Source organism: Recurvomyces mirabilis (genome assembly GCF_035927965.1).
Source record: "Recurvomyces mirabilis strain CCFEE 5264 chromosome Unknown scaffold_3, whole genome shotgun sequence".
In the NCBI taxonomy this organism is placed as follows: domain Eukaryota; kingdom Fungi; phylum Ascomycota; class Dothideomycetes; order Mycosphaerellales; family Teratosphaeriaceae; genus Recurvomyces; species Recurvomyces mirabilis.
This window is the reverse complement of record NW_027041937.1, coordinates 76970-92281: the sequence shown is the minus strand read 5'-3', so window position 1 is coordinate 92281 and position 15312 is coordinate 76970. Positions and strand designations below refer to the sequence as shown.

Sequence of the window (15312 nt, the reverse complement as noted above, 5' to 3'; positions counted from 1 at the left end):
TGGCAAACTCGGATCCACACTGCGGAGCTAGAGGTGCATATAACATGCGTTTTAGTTCCGGTAGCGCCCAGCTCGCTGGGATGGACGATAATAAGGCACGGGAAGTCTGGCAACCGAGATTCGAGAATCGACAGAATTTCAGGGTGACTCGCAACCGCGGTGAGATACCATGAGGCGTGGATTAGCATGCCCCACAACTGGTGTTATGCTAGTGTAGGCAGATGTGGTCACTGGTATGGCTTAGTCAGAAACTGTGGCGTGACGCATCTGCATCAGACTTCTGCAGCCCGCGGATTCACGCTAACCGATTGATCGCGCCCGGTAGGACCAATGGAAAGCCGCAAGGTTTGTTGGACGGTCTGCTGCTTCGGAGGTGGTCGTCTCGATCAGCTCTATGGACTTGCTTATGCGGAGGTCATAAGCGATGCAACAGCTGTCCACCATGCCGGAACGTCGTCGGGAACATTTTATATCTGTGGTCACTTCGTGCTTATGCCATCTACTGTGTACTGATGATATCGCCATGATAGACATTCGAAAGCTACCAAGCCTCTGCAACGCCTCGATGTTGCCTTCCAATGCGACTGTCTAGCGAAAAGATGTGGCAACGCTGCAGGTCTATTTCCACAAGGCCCAAAACGCCACGCTAAGCTCGCAGTAGTCGAGCAATCAATCAGACAAGCAAGCGAATAATCCGTTGACAGAAAGCAGTAGCATAACGCCCGCAGTGCAGGCCGAGCACTACTAGTGTCGGCGCCTGGCAGTCACTATGCGCCTGTGCCTCGTCAGTACCGAAGTCGCCGAGAAATGCGCTCCACTGTACTTACAGTCGATGATAAAGATGTACAGAGGACATCTGGATAGGAGTGTACAGATCCTCCTGAAGCTGCTCAACTTGCTCCGGAGTCCACTGAGCGACAGACGTGAAGAGCTCCATACTCATGCCGCTAAAGGAGCGAAATGGTCGCCCTGCTTCATCAGGCGATCGACCCATCGCCACTGGAGTGCGATTGTTAGATTCGAGACTTGTGGTGGCGAGGTCAATGATATTTACTTACGCATATACCTCCGGGCGATTCTCGACGCCAACCCGTCCCCATCACGGTAATCCTCATACGACTGTATGCGTATGTTCTCGTTGTGCTCGATCTCGTAGCCCATCTGCTCAAGGTGACGGGTAAGGTGGTGTGGATATTCTATCGGCCTGCCGTTATATGCGCTGGCTTGCTTCATGGTTTGCCACCATAGATGAAGCGGTGCACTCAGAGGTAAAGTATTATCATCACATAGTGGCTCCCAGTCAAACTCGACCAGCTCGAGCTTGCCGGTTCCTGGCGTTAGATATCTGGCATGACGCATGAGCGGCGTTCAGTGTCCGATCGGCGGTGCGTTCTCACCTGTATGCTGTAGCACAAAGACTGGCCCAGTCGGACACGCTGCCGCACAAATTTGACATATGGATCAAGTCCATTGAGCCTTCGTTCACGGGCCAATGTGGCTGCTCGAAGTCGACCATCAAGTGTCGTATGCCTCGTCTCAACGTTGGCTGGTTGGGAACCACAGACGCCAAGTCGAATCCAGTCAACTCGCTGTTCGGATACAGGTTCTTCATATCAGCAAGCCAGAAGCCTGTGCCGTGTCCAACATCGAGGATCTTCGGTGGGCCACGGCTGACTATTTCACCGCGGTGCAGACGTCTCTGCATCGCCTCCCAGATGATATCGTGGAATTGATCGAGGCGATCATGTTCACCCTAGCATTCATTAATTATGATTCACCTTCGTGTTGGGTATTGTCTCCTCACATCGTCGTGCGGGAACGGGTAGCGAAGTACAGGTTGAACAAGGGTGATCCAGTACGCATGTCCATTGCGCAAAATCGTTTGTGGCGATGGCTGCGATGGCGGCGGAGGTCGGACAGTCTCCTGGGTCACCAAAGAGGATATAGCGAGCCTGAGACGTGGTGAGTAAGTAATTATGAAAGGTCTCGAGCGCCGATCCTCATATGCATGTACCTAGTGGAGGACATCCCAGCAGCGGCTCGCTGGTCATGGCCTTATTAGCCAGTGGTATGCGAGGCGTCAGACAACGGAGACAGGTGCAGGAGAGAAAAAGCCACGAAACGCAACAACAACGATGAGCAGCCGGACCTCACAAGCAAGAAACGGGCAACGGGTATAGCACTTGTTCCCAGGCATACAAGGCCACTTATAAGCGCGCCGTCCAGTCCTTCGCACAAGCCTTCACCGATGCCACCCACAACGCTCGGAGCGCGGAGCTACTCAGCGTCTACCTACCGTTTCAGCTCCGCACTGCATTGCTGTGCAAACTGCCTGGTTCCATGCAGAACTAATGGCTCCATAATTATTGAAGGTACCGACAACATGGGTCGAGCTCGCTAGCGATTTGTTCGCTTAGCCCCCTCGCCAGGATCATGTCCATCATGCACCCGACGCAGTGGTAACAAGATGACAGTCGAGATCGCTTCCGCACTAGTGCATGAGTAGCGCAAGACTCAAAATGCAGGCGAATGGAATCTGGTATGATCACCATTCACCACCCCGAATACCAGGCCAGACTCTTTGCAGTAACGGATCATTCTGTCGGGCCTTTTTGTAATGTCGGTCATGTGAGCGTCTGTCTCTATGATTAAGCTCTACAGGATACTTAGGAATATCGCCAGAGGTAAAACAGAGCATCTTCTCTTCTCTCCAGTGTTGAGAACCGGTGACACAACTACGGAGCCGTCTCGGAACGATACAGGACCACGCAGAGCCGGGAGACAAGACCCTTCCTCCCACACGAGGACTACAGTGTCGCAATACACCACCGGGGGCGAACTTCACCCCTCGACGCTCACCGCTCGCAGAAGACATAAGCGCTGTCGTACCACCTAGTGCTCAGCCCGGACATTCCCCTAAGGGGAACCGTTCAAAGAAGGAGACATCGCACAGCACCGGAAGCCATGCGGATACCGAGATACGACTCCCGTCGTCCAAGATATCTCAAGAGGCACAATCCACTTACCTGGTTTCGCAATTGCACTCCAAGCACCGGGCAGGACCTCCCGAAGCAAGGGCGGATGCCTTATGCTACGTGCGCAGAGCGCCGATTCTCCCCGATGCATGCATGCATGAATATGCTGGCCATGCGACCGAAAGCAATGGTCGTAATTGCCACCTTCGAGACCCCGGATGCTACAGGACGTTGCATACTTGAGATTTCTAAGTCCGTCGATCGCGTGTCGTCAGCATGTGGCAATTCGAAGCCGAATCTCACATGCTGAGAATAAACCTCGCTCGTGTGACACCATAATCAAGTATCTAGGTAGTACAGGTGAGAATCCCGCCTCGACTACGAAATCCCGTCCCATATCCCTCGGGAAAACACCAATGCTGAGCACCCCACCCAACGCATTGTCCATGCAAGACATCCGCTACAACGCACAAAGACGGTGTGAGACCCCAAACGCAGTGCACATCTTCCGTGCTAGCTGTCGTGTCTAGACCCAATACCCTCCTCCCTTGTATCCAGCAAGCAGGAAACACCAATGAACACCCGGACCCCATCGACCAAAGACGTTTTAAGACGCTGAGCCACTTCCAGGCATCGGGTATCGAATCATCAACTCCTCGATCTTGGGAACGAGTTCCGGGATCCTGAAAGGCTTACTGACCACGTCGTCCTGTTCCACAAATGTCAGCATGGTTACGCGTACGGTGATCTTCACACAGCGTTGTTTCGAGTAACTTACCATGCCGGCCTGCATAGCCGTCTGGATCTGTTCAGATCTAGCGTTTGCCGTCTTTTGCATGTCAGTGTCAAAGTATCGCGTATGCCTTTGGACTATTGCACTTACGACAGCTATTATGGGAATATGGCCGGTCAGTTTGCCTTCCTGCTCCAGTTCCCGTATCTTCCTCGTACAAGTCAAGCCGTCCATCACAGGCATTTCCTGGTCCATAAGCACGACCCCTAGTTCGATCTTGCCTTCCGGACCGCCTTCGGCCCAGTATGTCGATTGGCGTAGCTTTTCGAGGGCTTCACCGCCGTGATTCGCTAGGTGCACTTCCGTACCAAGATTCTTAAGTTGCTTCTGTAACACTCGCTGGTTTACCAGGTTGTCTTCCACGATGAGGACTTTCTTCTGTATTGTTCTAGGAGTGCCTTGTGGACCGGATGATGGATATGGTCCTTGCACGCGACCGGCAGGAGGTTTGACGCCAGCAGATGGCACACTTTTGCTTCGCATGTCGTTGATCTTGGGGTCCTGTTTCGAGCCGATCCCAGACTCCGGATCGGGTGGTGCTACACTCCGCCTCGCCGCCACGTAAAATGCAAATGTGCTGCCCTTGCCAGACTCGCTCTCCACGCCAATCTCACCACCTTGTAGCTCCGTAAGCTCTCGACTGATGAACAAGCCTAGGCCAGAACCTCCATATTGCACGTGTGTCCGCGGCGAGGCCTGCGAGAAGCGCATGAATAGCGTTTTCTTCTCCTCTGGATTGAGCCCTCGTCCCGTGTCCTCGACGGAAAAGTGGATGTAGACGATCTCGCCGTCTCCCCAGTCTCGGCTGGACATGGCTTCTATCCGCTTGCTCCTGGTCGGGAAGTAGTTGACGGGTGGATTCGGCACATCGCTCGGTTTGCGCATGCTGGCCGAGATCGTGACTGTGATCGTCCGCTTGCTTTCAGTCCCGGTAAACTTGATGGCATTCGTGGTGAGATTGATGAGGACTTGCAGCACTCGCGAAGGGTCCAGTCGGACCCAGTTGAGGTCCAGATCTCGATATGATTGGTCGACCACGAACTTCAGCTGGATGTCCGCAGCCTGTAGCTCGCCTTCATGCATCTTCAATGCTCGCTGCACGACAGTCAAGGGCTGCGCATCAACAGGTGTGACGAGCAATAGTGCTGAATCGAGCTTGCTGAGCGTCAGAACATCATCTACAATGCGCTTCTGATGCTGCGCGCAAAGACTGATAATCTGTCCAGCGTCAAGACAACTCGTAAGCAGCTCGTCTGACATCACGCGTTCGCCAGACTGCCGGAATTTGGTAAGACTAGTCGTAATCTCATCACTGCACTGCAAGATAGCTGACAGCGGATTCCGCATCTCGTGGGACGTGATATCGATGAAGTTCTCCTGCTGCCGTTTGAGTTCAACAGCTTCCTCCATCTTGCGCGTTTGTATGCCCTCCGCCCATTTCTGCTGGCTAATATTCGTGATCGAGCCGAATACACTCTTCAGCCTGCCATCGTCGTATTTCTCCGGGTACGCGCTGAACAGCGCCCATGTATCGCTGGCGTTGCCATTGCGATCCTTCCATTGCGCTTTGAACCTGAACTCGTTCGTCACAGGCTGTGTATGCATCACGAGATCGTTCCACCACTCTTTCACCATCGCCGCATCCTCGTCCTTGATAGCATCCATCCAAGAATCAGTCCCGATATGAGAACTTCCGTCCTTTCGATTTATGCCGGATATCTCATACCAGGTATCGTTCGCGAAAGTGATCCGGCCGCTGTGATCAGCGATGAACATACCGACCGGAGCAAACTCCGCCATACGCGTGAACTTCGTCTCGCTATCAATAGCTTCTTGCGTCCTTGCCGCAAGCTGTTCTGCAAGCTCAATGCGATCAAGCGCCGCAAGCTTAGCTGCTCGCTGGCCCCTCCTGATCTCCTCCTCGAAGAGCACTACGGATGCCAGACTCGTCGCCAATTGTCTGCTGAGAAGCTGCACAAAGAGGCTGTAGTCGTCATCGTAAGGTCTCCGCGGGTTTATACCGAGGACCAGGAAACCGAGAATGTTCTCCCCGGTCGTCGGATGGATGGGACAAATGACCACCGCTCGCACGGGGTCACCAAAGCCACGGAAATCGAGGCCTTCTAGAAGCGATCTCGGTAGATCTTTGCTTCCCACTTCCAGGAGAACTGGCTTGTCCGTCTTCATCACCTCCCGGAAGACTGGCCCAAAGCCCTCCATGCCAGCTCTGAGTTCGATCTGCGCAGGCGCTGCAATATGGTCCTCCGGGACGCCAAGCGAGCCCTCGAGTATAAGCTGTCGAGTCGCCAGGACGGAGTTGCTATGCATACTGCTCGCATCCGAATCGGGATCGTCGGTCACAGAGTAGAGCAGCAAGAACGGACTGTCGTAGGCATTGAACTCGAAAGACCCCAGGACCTGTGACCAGAAGCCTTTCACGTCTCTCGCGCTCGCCGTCCTTTCGCCAACTTCGCGCAGCGTCAGCATCCGTCGCTCAGCAATCTTCCGTCTCGTCTTCTCGAACGCAGGATTGTAGAGGCCCATGACACTGCCATCTCGGCCAACCATGGGTATTATTGACCAACTGAAGTACGTCTCCTCGAGATAGTCGTTCCGTTTCATAAACAGGCAATCATCATCTTTCATCGTAGCTTCACCGGTGCTTTTGGCAGAGGCAAAGACATCTTTGACGTCATCCCAAATCTCCTGCCAGGCCTTGCTGTAGCTTTGACCCATCAGAGTAGGATGTTTCTGTCCAGCCAGAAGGATATATGCTTCATTGTAAATTGCAATCAGATCCTCACCCCAGTACATCGCAGCTGGATGCGGCGAAGCCATGATCAAATTGCACATTTGTCTCAGATCGCTAGGCCATAGCTCGATAGGGCCGAGAGAAGTGGCGGCCCAATCGATGCTCCTCGCGAATCGTATATGGGCTGGCATGCTGTCGGTGACGAGTAATCGGGTCCAATCGAAGGAGGAGGCGTCCGAGGGCGCGAGCACGATATGACTATGCTGAGAGTCAACTGTACTGCTCGGTGTGATGGCGACTGGTCCGCCATCGCTGCCGGGAGTCTGCTGTACGTACGTTGTTGCAGAGGGCATCAGCTGTGTCGAGCCCGACAGATCATATACCTCATGATTGGGAGCAAGCGTGCTCGTCCCAACTGATCCGGCCGACTCGATTGTCGGGATCACCTCGGATCGTCCACTATTGCTGCTGTCTGTGACCACCGCGCTCGGCACCGCTTCAGCTGTCGCTGGACCGAAATAGTCACTCGGCTCAAGCATATTCGAGTCTATGGAGGGTGGCCCCGCCGTCTCGCCAGCTGATGTTGGTGGCATACTCCTCCGTGCTACTGAGTCAGTGAACGCGCCACTAATGACACGCAGACGCTTGCGTAGTGTTGAACACGACCACGTCATGCCAGAGAACACGAATGACGGCAGACACACGTTCAGGCTTTCACCATCGATCGACGCACTCAATAGCCATGCCTTGAGCTGCAAGTATGTTCGTGGACCCGGACTCGCATCCTCGCTCGTACCACCCGTAACAGCCTCTAGCATCCCACTAAAGCTCCGTAATGCCGAATTGGCAAACACAAGCTGCAACTCGCCCGGCCCATAATTCTTGCTGTCGGCCAAGTCCACGATAAAGGTTGGCCGTTCGTCCTGTTCTAGCAATTCTATAACCCCTATCGAATGCAAGACGCCGACTTCGCCACTCGTCCCATCCGGACTGCTACTGCGGCCAGTGCTAGCCCTCTCTAGACTCCGTCTCGCGAGATTATACTCAGGCCGGGGCGCGCTCGTAGGAGTGTAGTTCGGCGTGGAGACCGTCCCACGAGCCAAGCTCACGGTCTTAAAGTGGCTATCCTCCGTCCGCGCTTTGCTAAGCATTTTCGCGCCAGCCTCGGACGAGGAGAATCGGGGTGGTAGCGCGGGTCGTGGTCTGGGCGAATGCGAGAAGAACAATGGGCTTGGAGGTTGCAACGGCGGTGGATTGAAAGCGGCTCCGCCGAAGTTGAAGTTGAATCCGTCGAGCCTATGCTTGGTCTTGGGAGCTTGGAAACGAGGTCGCTTGGTCGTTGGCTCGGAGGTCGTCTGCTGGCCGATCCACTTTCGCTTCTGCGCCTCGCCTGGCTCTGATGTGGTCGAACCTAGTGCAGGCGGGAATTCGCCAGGTGGTGTGCGGAGGAGTGTCGTCGTACTTATGCTTGCGCTTCTCCCGCGCAGACCAGTGCTATCGGATGCGTCTGGCCATGCCGGCGGCGGAGGTCTGATTGTATTGTTGTTACTGCCTCCTGCAATGCCACCTCCAAGTCCTCCTAACCCAGCCTCTCCAAGACCTGTCAATGTAAGGTTCGCTCTACCAGGCCACTTCCGTTGCCGGTCCGAGCTCGTCGAGGCCTGAGCGAATGTGGAAGGTACAACTGTAGCGACAGTCGCAGCTGCAGCAGCTGCTTCGATCGTATTTCGCTCAAGCCACTCCGGAGTGCTCTGCCGTCGGGAGGGAGAGTCGGTGCGCGCAATGCTTCGCGGTTCAAGGGGCAATCGGGCGAGCTCGTCTCTCGGCGTAAATAGGCTGGGCGGTTTACTCGTGTTCATGCCTGGGTAGCGACCTCGAAGTCGAGACGAGAAGCAGCAGGGATCACGGAAGTCATAGCGAGATGTCCGGTGGGGTCCTGAGCTGTTACGTATGTGGAGATTTATTACCCGTCACTCGTGCAAATGCTGGTGTTGTGTGTAAGGTGTGAATGTATGCGAAGTTGTGTACGAGGAGTTGCAAATAAGGAATGAATGGGTCGCAATCACGTGGAAGCGCCAATAAACGGGTGGAACAGACGATCTTGCTCAACTTCATCCACGGCCAGCAAGCAGCCTGCCCACGAAACACTTTCACTCCGCACGCGGGAAGCGGGAGATGCATTGGGGATGGGACGGAATTTAAACTCAAAGTGACGCGGCCGATATGCACAGTCAAATATTAGGATACACAGCTGCAGCTTTACAAGCAAATGCTACATGTATTCTCAAGAAGCAGGCAAGCCACTTATACATAAGTCTACAGCTAGAGATTATTCTATAGCCATAGCCGTCGCTCAATCTCGCTAATCGACGTGTGGCTGCCGCATGACACCCAAAGGGGTCGAACCACTTGTGCAACCGTGGCGCGTGTCAATGGTTTAGATAGCCGATGAGGCGCCAGTGAGATAGGACAAGTACGTCGCCCCTCGCACCAAAGCCGCCTGTCACCTCGTCGGCCTTCTAGCATCCTTCTAATTGCATGAGCTGGGAGCCACAGCAGATTTTCGAAGCAATGGGAATAATGTATCGTCTGGTATAGGCGGCAGCCTTGGCAGCGACGCCCATGACTTGTGCGCCGTGGCTATGCTTTGACAACTTTGGCGACCTGATTATGTGCCATGATAGTATTCGCGGTGTGACGGTGACGACGGGTGAGGCCATCCCAGCCGTCATCAGCCTCCCGTCATCCTACCCGGTCGTGCTTCATGCTCTGTATCATTCAGACGCACGAGCTCATGTAGTCTTCCCCGTGATCCAATGTCCCGATACGAGTACGTCCGGTCTCCGGTGACTCTCATGGCCGAAGTAGACGAATCGTTCGAGAAGGCGAGCCTCACACAGAAATACTCCCCCCAATCCTCTCCGCCTCCTCAATCCCAAACCCAAACACCAACCGATACAAATCCCGCATCCAAGCCCACTGCTCACTACTCCCCAACCACTTGACACTCTTCGCCACCTCCGCCGCTCCGAGGCGTCGGGAGGCCATATTATGCACGCCCATCATCGACTTATCCCCCATCACCAACTTCTTGTAAAACTCCAGGACTTTCACCTGCCAGGGCATATTACCGAACGCTGTGCTGGGCAAAGTCCTGACGTGCGCGGGAAGTGCTTCGCCCGAGATTTTCGTGTAGCCTGTGTGCATCCCGGCTTTGAGGAGCAGGTACCGCAATCGGGCGAGATGTGCCTCTTCCGTCCCCGCAGTAGCAGTCGAGGACGAGCGCTGGGATGAAGCGGATTCCGAGTAACCGCTCAGAACAGATGCGTTACTCGACCATCGCTCATGATGCGTCCCGCCTCGTTTCGAGCCTCCGTTGGCTGATGGCGCGGGGCCGAGGACGAGGATATTAGGTATAACAGTCGAGTCCGGCGAAGATGTCGATGAGACTGTATCGTCGAAGATCGTGGTGGGTGTTTCCGGCACGATGGGCGCGGCGGGAGCATCGTGGTACTGTCGACTACTCAAACTAGAATTCGACCGCGCTTCCGATTGTGGCCGGCTCGGAGGCGATTTGAACGATGTCTGCTTCGGAAAGGTGTTTTGGAACGTCACTTGGCTGGGTCGGGGTGTGCCACGATCGGGTCGGATTTGCGTCCAGCCGTCGCGGAAGAGGTCGCAGAGTTCCCAGCAGGCTTGCACCGCTGAGCCCAGGAGTTCTTCGTCTGAAGACTTTCCTTCTCGGTTGTTCTGCCGGAGGTTGAAGAGCATTTCTGCTAGTGACCAACATGCTCGTAGTAGTGCGTCTGTCTCCTGTGGTAGAGAGGTTCGCTGCTTCATGAGTCGATGGCACATGGTGATGTAAAAGTCCAATGTGCGTTCGTTGAAAGCTTCCGGCAGACTTCGATCTTTGGTGTTGTACAGGTGATTGTTCAGCTCGAAACTTACCCTTAACACAGAATCAGAAGCCTCGTCTGTCTTTTGCCGCGCTTCGAAAAGTGATTGGCAGAAGTCTCGACACAACTCCAAGGTTGGCAAGACTTGAGATGCATGGTCCTCATCTCGCGAGTCGTACAGTTGTTGACATAAACGCCAGCAGCTACGCCATGCTGATTCCTGTATGTCCTGCTTCCCAGCGAACTTGAAAGTTCGTTGTCGATGTGTTGATGATAGTGCTGCGAGTGTGTTGCAGAGCGTCCAGCATTCGCTCAGGGCAGTGCGAAGCGCAGCGATCTCCTCTTGTGCATTGTGTAAAGAAGCTTCCATAGCGGTCGTCATGGTACCCTCGCCGACCAGTCCAGCGGTGTCAGGGTCTTCTTTCTCCTCGCCATCCTTGTCCTCTCTGTCCATGGCTTCTGGTATGTCTATCATACTTTCAGCCAACTGAATACGTAGCGACAAGAGTGGAAGTACATACCTTCAAGCGAAGACGCTCGCCGACTTCTGCGCTTCCAGTCATCTTCGAGCTCTGTCCTGGTTTGCGCACGAGGAGTCGTCCGATCGTTGTAACGTGGTACATCTGTGTTGACAGGCGAGATTGACGCGAGCCTCTGCACACGACACATTAGCTGGAAGTACTCTATATCCGCGAGCGAGGACATGCTGACTCGATCGGCAGGGCTCTTAGCAGCCTCGGGTGTCTCTGGCGAGACGACCGTATTCTCGGAGCTCTCCGTTGGCGAGTGTATGCTAGGGTTCTTCGCCTCGAAATTCTGGAAGCCCGTGGGCGCATGGATGACAGAAGACGGCGCATCTTCTGGTGTTGCGCGAGCAGAAGCGGAGACCTGAGTATCAATCCTCTGCATGCGGTCCTGATCGAGTCAGTGTCTGCCCTTCCCTTTTATGCAGCGACCGCCACGTACACTGTCCGCGCTCTGTGGACTGGTGATTTCTATGTCGGGAGAGTTGAGCTCTTCGTTGGCCGTGTTGGGCGATTTGACATTGCCGTCCTCTTGCGCCTGATCTTCTATTTCTGTACTCTCGGTCCCGTTCGAGTCGACTGGTGACGGATCGGTGTGCTGTGGGTATGGGCTGGGTGGAGGAGCCAGGGAGTCGGATGGTCCAGAGGATCTACGGCGTTACCGATCAGCTCTGTGCGACGATCCCGCATGCGCAAAGCCTCACCTGTTCGACGTTGGGAGGTAGTGTCCTTTTGAAAAGGGCGCAGGCGAGTTGGGCGAGTCCGTGTAAGGCGAGAAGGCGGACGTGACTGCGCCTGTGGGTGAAGGCATGAGGCCGACGGTAGCCATGCTTGTGGTAGTATCGGCAGTTTGTGATCTGGACCAGATGATGCTGTCGTGTACAGCTCAACCATACAGCGTCCTGAGCTGCTCGTCAGGCAGAAGAAGACCTCGAAGTCTGAGCTGAAAAGCTATGGGCTAGCCAGACACCTTTCACAGCAGCCGAGAGCTGGGCTCCGTGGTAGGGCTGAAGGAGCTGAAGGCGATGTCACCCCGCAAGCGAGTCGTCCGGGAGGCCTGATCTCGTCTCGTCACAATCATAAGCAGCAGTAGTCAGCACATGCGATGCAGCGTCCTGGTCGTAGTCACATCGCGGGGATCATCTGGGGACAGCAGAGTAGATATGCGATAGACATGTATGAGGTTCAATGCTCAAGGGTAGGGAAAGCTATGGCCCGCGAAATGAGGTCCTGCGGCGCGGATGCAGAAGAGGCGATGCCAGACACGGTCAAGTGGCATGAATCCTGGTCAGGACGCCTTTTCTACTCTGCAGCCGGCAAGAATTGTTCGACTATGGGATATGATAATGGACAAACGACGTCGTTCCTCACCGGTCCGACGCAGCTACCAGGCGTTCGTCAGGCTGCCGTCCAGTCAGATGTTGACATGAACCAACAGCCAACAACCACCATATCGCAGTGTAGGTTTGCCCATGCCCGCATCTTGAGATTAAGCGCCGGCGGCGTGCGCTTGGCCAGATGCAGCCATAGTGCCATGAGCCTCCTTTGACCTCGTGCAGATGTCAGCAGTAGCGCATCCTCCACATGTGCTCAAGCGAGGTGTAATATCACATTAGATAATAACGTGGATAGGGAGGGCTTGGCCGCCAACAACGACAAGGATAGCGAGGGTACTGTATGCGAGCGTACGGCGTCCAACAAGAAACATGGTCGAAGTAAACCGAGTTGGCATGCCATCCGCTATCTTGTGACTGCAGGCCGCTGTGCCCGGTCACTATAACGGATCCTCCTGCTTGCTCGCATCAACCCAGGTCAATCCCCCATGGCTCCAGACGCAACCGAACAAGCTGACTCACAGACTCACCTCAAACCCAAGATCTTCAGGCCCCCAAACATCACACCCGGCATGTGTACAGTGTATACTCCTTACCATCTGCCGAGCTGGGCCATGATATCTGTCGCTAGACTGGCCCGGGGATTGACGCTCCACAGGCGTCTTCGTACCCGTGCGCTCTACTATCATGCGGGTCACGCAATCTGCATGCAAAAAGATAGCGCTTGGGCGGTCCTGAGCTAGAGCTTCTGGGATCGGACAACCTGTCGTACCCGCGCCTCGACTAGACGACTTCCGCCGCACGTGGCACACTGGTAGTCAATTCACAGTTGCATCCAGTGTGTGCAATTGGCAGGCGTCAAACAATGCCGCCGCCGCCGCCGCCGCCGCCGCCGCCACCAACCAAAGTGCCACTCCCGCGCTTGTACGTGAAGCGCATTAGCTACCGCGAGCGAAGCAATAATGTAGCCTAATTAGCCCTGATCGGACTGTTATCGGTGGTTCTGCTCTGCTAACATTGCTCATGTGGATCCAGTCCATACATAATGCCCTCTTCGATACGTCTACTGTAAATGCTGTTGGTCTTGGTAGGCCCAAGGGGGTTATCTACAAAACGCCATGACGCCACGCTGCCCATTACACGGATCCACAATTCAATCCCATCTCACCTCACCTCACCTCTGCCCACTGACGCAGACAAGGAGATCCAAAATTACATTATCAACAGCACTTCCCACCCCCACCCCGACTCCCACTTCCCATCCCATTCCTCCCTGCGATATTAAACACATCCCCCCACCCACCCCTCCCTTTCCTCCGTCTCCGCGTAGACCCATATCCATCACTCGTCAACCCCCCGCCACTTTTAACACTACTCCCACCATCATCATCCTCGCGAAAACGGAGATAATCCGCATCCCCATACTGAATCCCACTCAGAGCATCATCCGGGTCGATTTCTCCGAGCTCGATCTTCGTGAGGATGGAGGAGGCGAGTTGGGTGAAGAGGTCCGTGACGCCGGTGCCGGAGAGGGCGGAGACTTCGAGGGGCGGTGGGAGGCGGTTTTGCGCGGCCCAGGCTGCGGCCGTTCGGGGTGGGACTGCGCGACCGGCTTCTGCTTCTTCTGTTCTTGTTGCTCGCCGCTGAGAACCTAGCCCCGTGCCCAGCGTACTCGATCGTGCAGAGGAGGCAAGCCCGCCAGCCGGCACATCGTCCAACAAGCCCGCCCGACCAGCTTCCGCCCCGGCCTCCGTCGTCAAATCCGCTTTATTCCCCACCAACACCACGGTCAGCCGCGGACTCCCCAACGCCCTCGCATCATCCAAGAACGTCTGCAACTGCGCGAAACTATTCGTATCCGCCAGATCATAGACTAACACCGCCCCCGCCGCACCCCGGTAATAACTCCGACTCACACTTCTAAATCGTTCCGTCCCCGCCGTATCCCACAGTTGCAACTTCACTCTTTTCCTCCTTCTCGAGTTGGTAGCGGATCCGACTTTGATGATTTTGCTGGCGAATTCTACTCCTATGGTTTGGGAGCTGAGGGTTCGCCATTCGTTGGCTAGGAAGCGGTGGAGGAGGCAGGACTTTCCGCTGGCGGAGGGGCCGAGGAGGATGATTTTGGCGAGGTAGTCGTACATGGATGCCATTTCTTGGTCCGTGGTGGTGGTGGTGGTGGTTGGGGGGACATTGTGGGGGTTGGAGGTGGTGGAGGTAGTGGAGGAGGGGCGGCGGGGGCGGGATGTCATGGTTGTTGGTGTTATCGGGAACTAGAGTCGGTGGAGAGCATGTTGAGCGGTTGGTCTGTGTGCAGAGGCCTGTGTACTTCTGGCCGCGATAGTGACGGATTAGCTGTGTTTGCGATCTGAGCCTGATTGGTTGGTTCCAGGTTCGTGGATATAGTATTTCACATGCAAATAGGTTGGGAGGGAGGAAGCGGCGCCGGCCGGGCTTTTTCCACGTGAGATGATGCTCCGGACAAAAGGCCACACGGCCTTCGCAGTTCGAGAGTAGTAGAGTACATGTAATAATAACGACATTGAGTCAATAATTACATTACGGCACGTTCGATCGAGAGCTAGCATCTCGTGCTGTGGGCTTCCATGGCCAAGATGGTCGAGTCGGCCAAGTAATTTTTCTTGGTGGCGCGGCTTTGCAGTACCGAGCGGGCTGTGCACGAATCTACTGTATGAAGAAATCGAAAGCAATGGCAATAGGAGTAGAAGGTGGATTTCCAGCCTCATCAATCGCCACTCGCATTATTATTATTATTAAGATACAGTATCTGCTCACGCGACACTTCTTCAAAGGACTCCACTACGGCAACCAAGACCGTGCTTCCAGCTTCTCCATCGAGTTAGTCCTAACTCCCGCGGGCAGAGATGTCGATCTAACGTCCGGCAGCGTCATTAGATTTTTCTCGCGCGTCTACGGAAGAAAGACGATTTGCGCTAGGAGAGTAGTGGTCACGCGAGCATATACTGCTTTCTTGCTCCCTGTTTCCTCATCCCTCCTTGCTCTATCATTATTGCTTG

General features: G+C 54.8%; 4 protein-coding genes across 4 annotated transcripts; all 4 read right to left on the bottom strand.

The window, feature by feature from the left end:
- Positions 1–823: 823 nt before the first annotated feature.
- On the bottom strand, positions 824–1705 carry LTS14_001344 (uncharacterized protein; the record flags this gene model as incomplete). Its single annotated transcript, XM_064834053.1, has 3 exons — positions 824–999; positions 1059–1345; positions 1398–1705. 3 exons carry the CDS (start codon positions 1703–1705, stop codon positions 824–826), a joined length of 771 nt encoding a protein of 256 aa, XP_064697917.1.
- Positions 1706–3582: 1877 nt separating this feature from the next.
- LTS14_001343 (uncharacterized protein) lies at positions 3583–8379 on the bottom strand (the record flags this gene model as incomplete). The annotated part of the gene is made up of 3 exons (XM_064834052.1): positions 3583–3684; positions 3754–3804; positions 3859–8379. The coding sequence occupies 3 exons, from the start codon at positions 8377–8379 to the stop codon at positions 3583–3585; spliced, it is 4674 nt and encodes a 1557-aa protein (XP_064697916.1).
- Positions 8380–9412: 1033 nt separating this feature from the next.
- On the bottom strand, positions 9413–11769 carry LTS14_001342 (uncharacterized protein; the record flags this gene model as incomplete). The annotated part of the gene is made up of 5 exons (XM_064834051.1): positions 9413–10884; positions 10938–11070; positions 11128–11331; positions 11383–11590; positions 11645–11769. The coding sequence occupies 5 exons, from the start codon at positions 11767–11769 to the stop codon at positions 9413–9415; spliced, it is 2142 nt and encodes a 713-aa protein (XP_064697915.1).
- A 1725-nt stretch (positions 11770–13494) lies between these two features.
- LTS14_001341 (uncharacterized protein) lies at positions 13495–14526 on the bottom strand (the record flags this gene model as incomplete). Its single annotated transcript, XM_064834050.1, has 1 exon — positions 13495–14526. The coding sequence occupies one exon, from the start codon at positions 14524–14526 to the stop codon at positions 13495–13497; it is 1032 nt and encodes a 343-aa protein (XP_064697914.1).
- Positions 14527–15312: the final 786 nt, after the last annotated feature.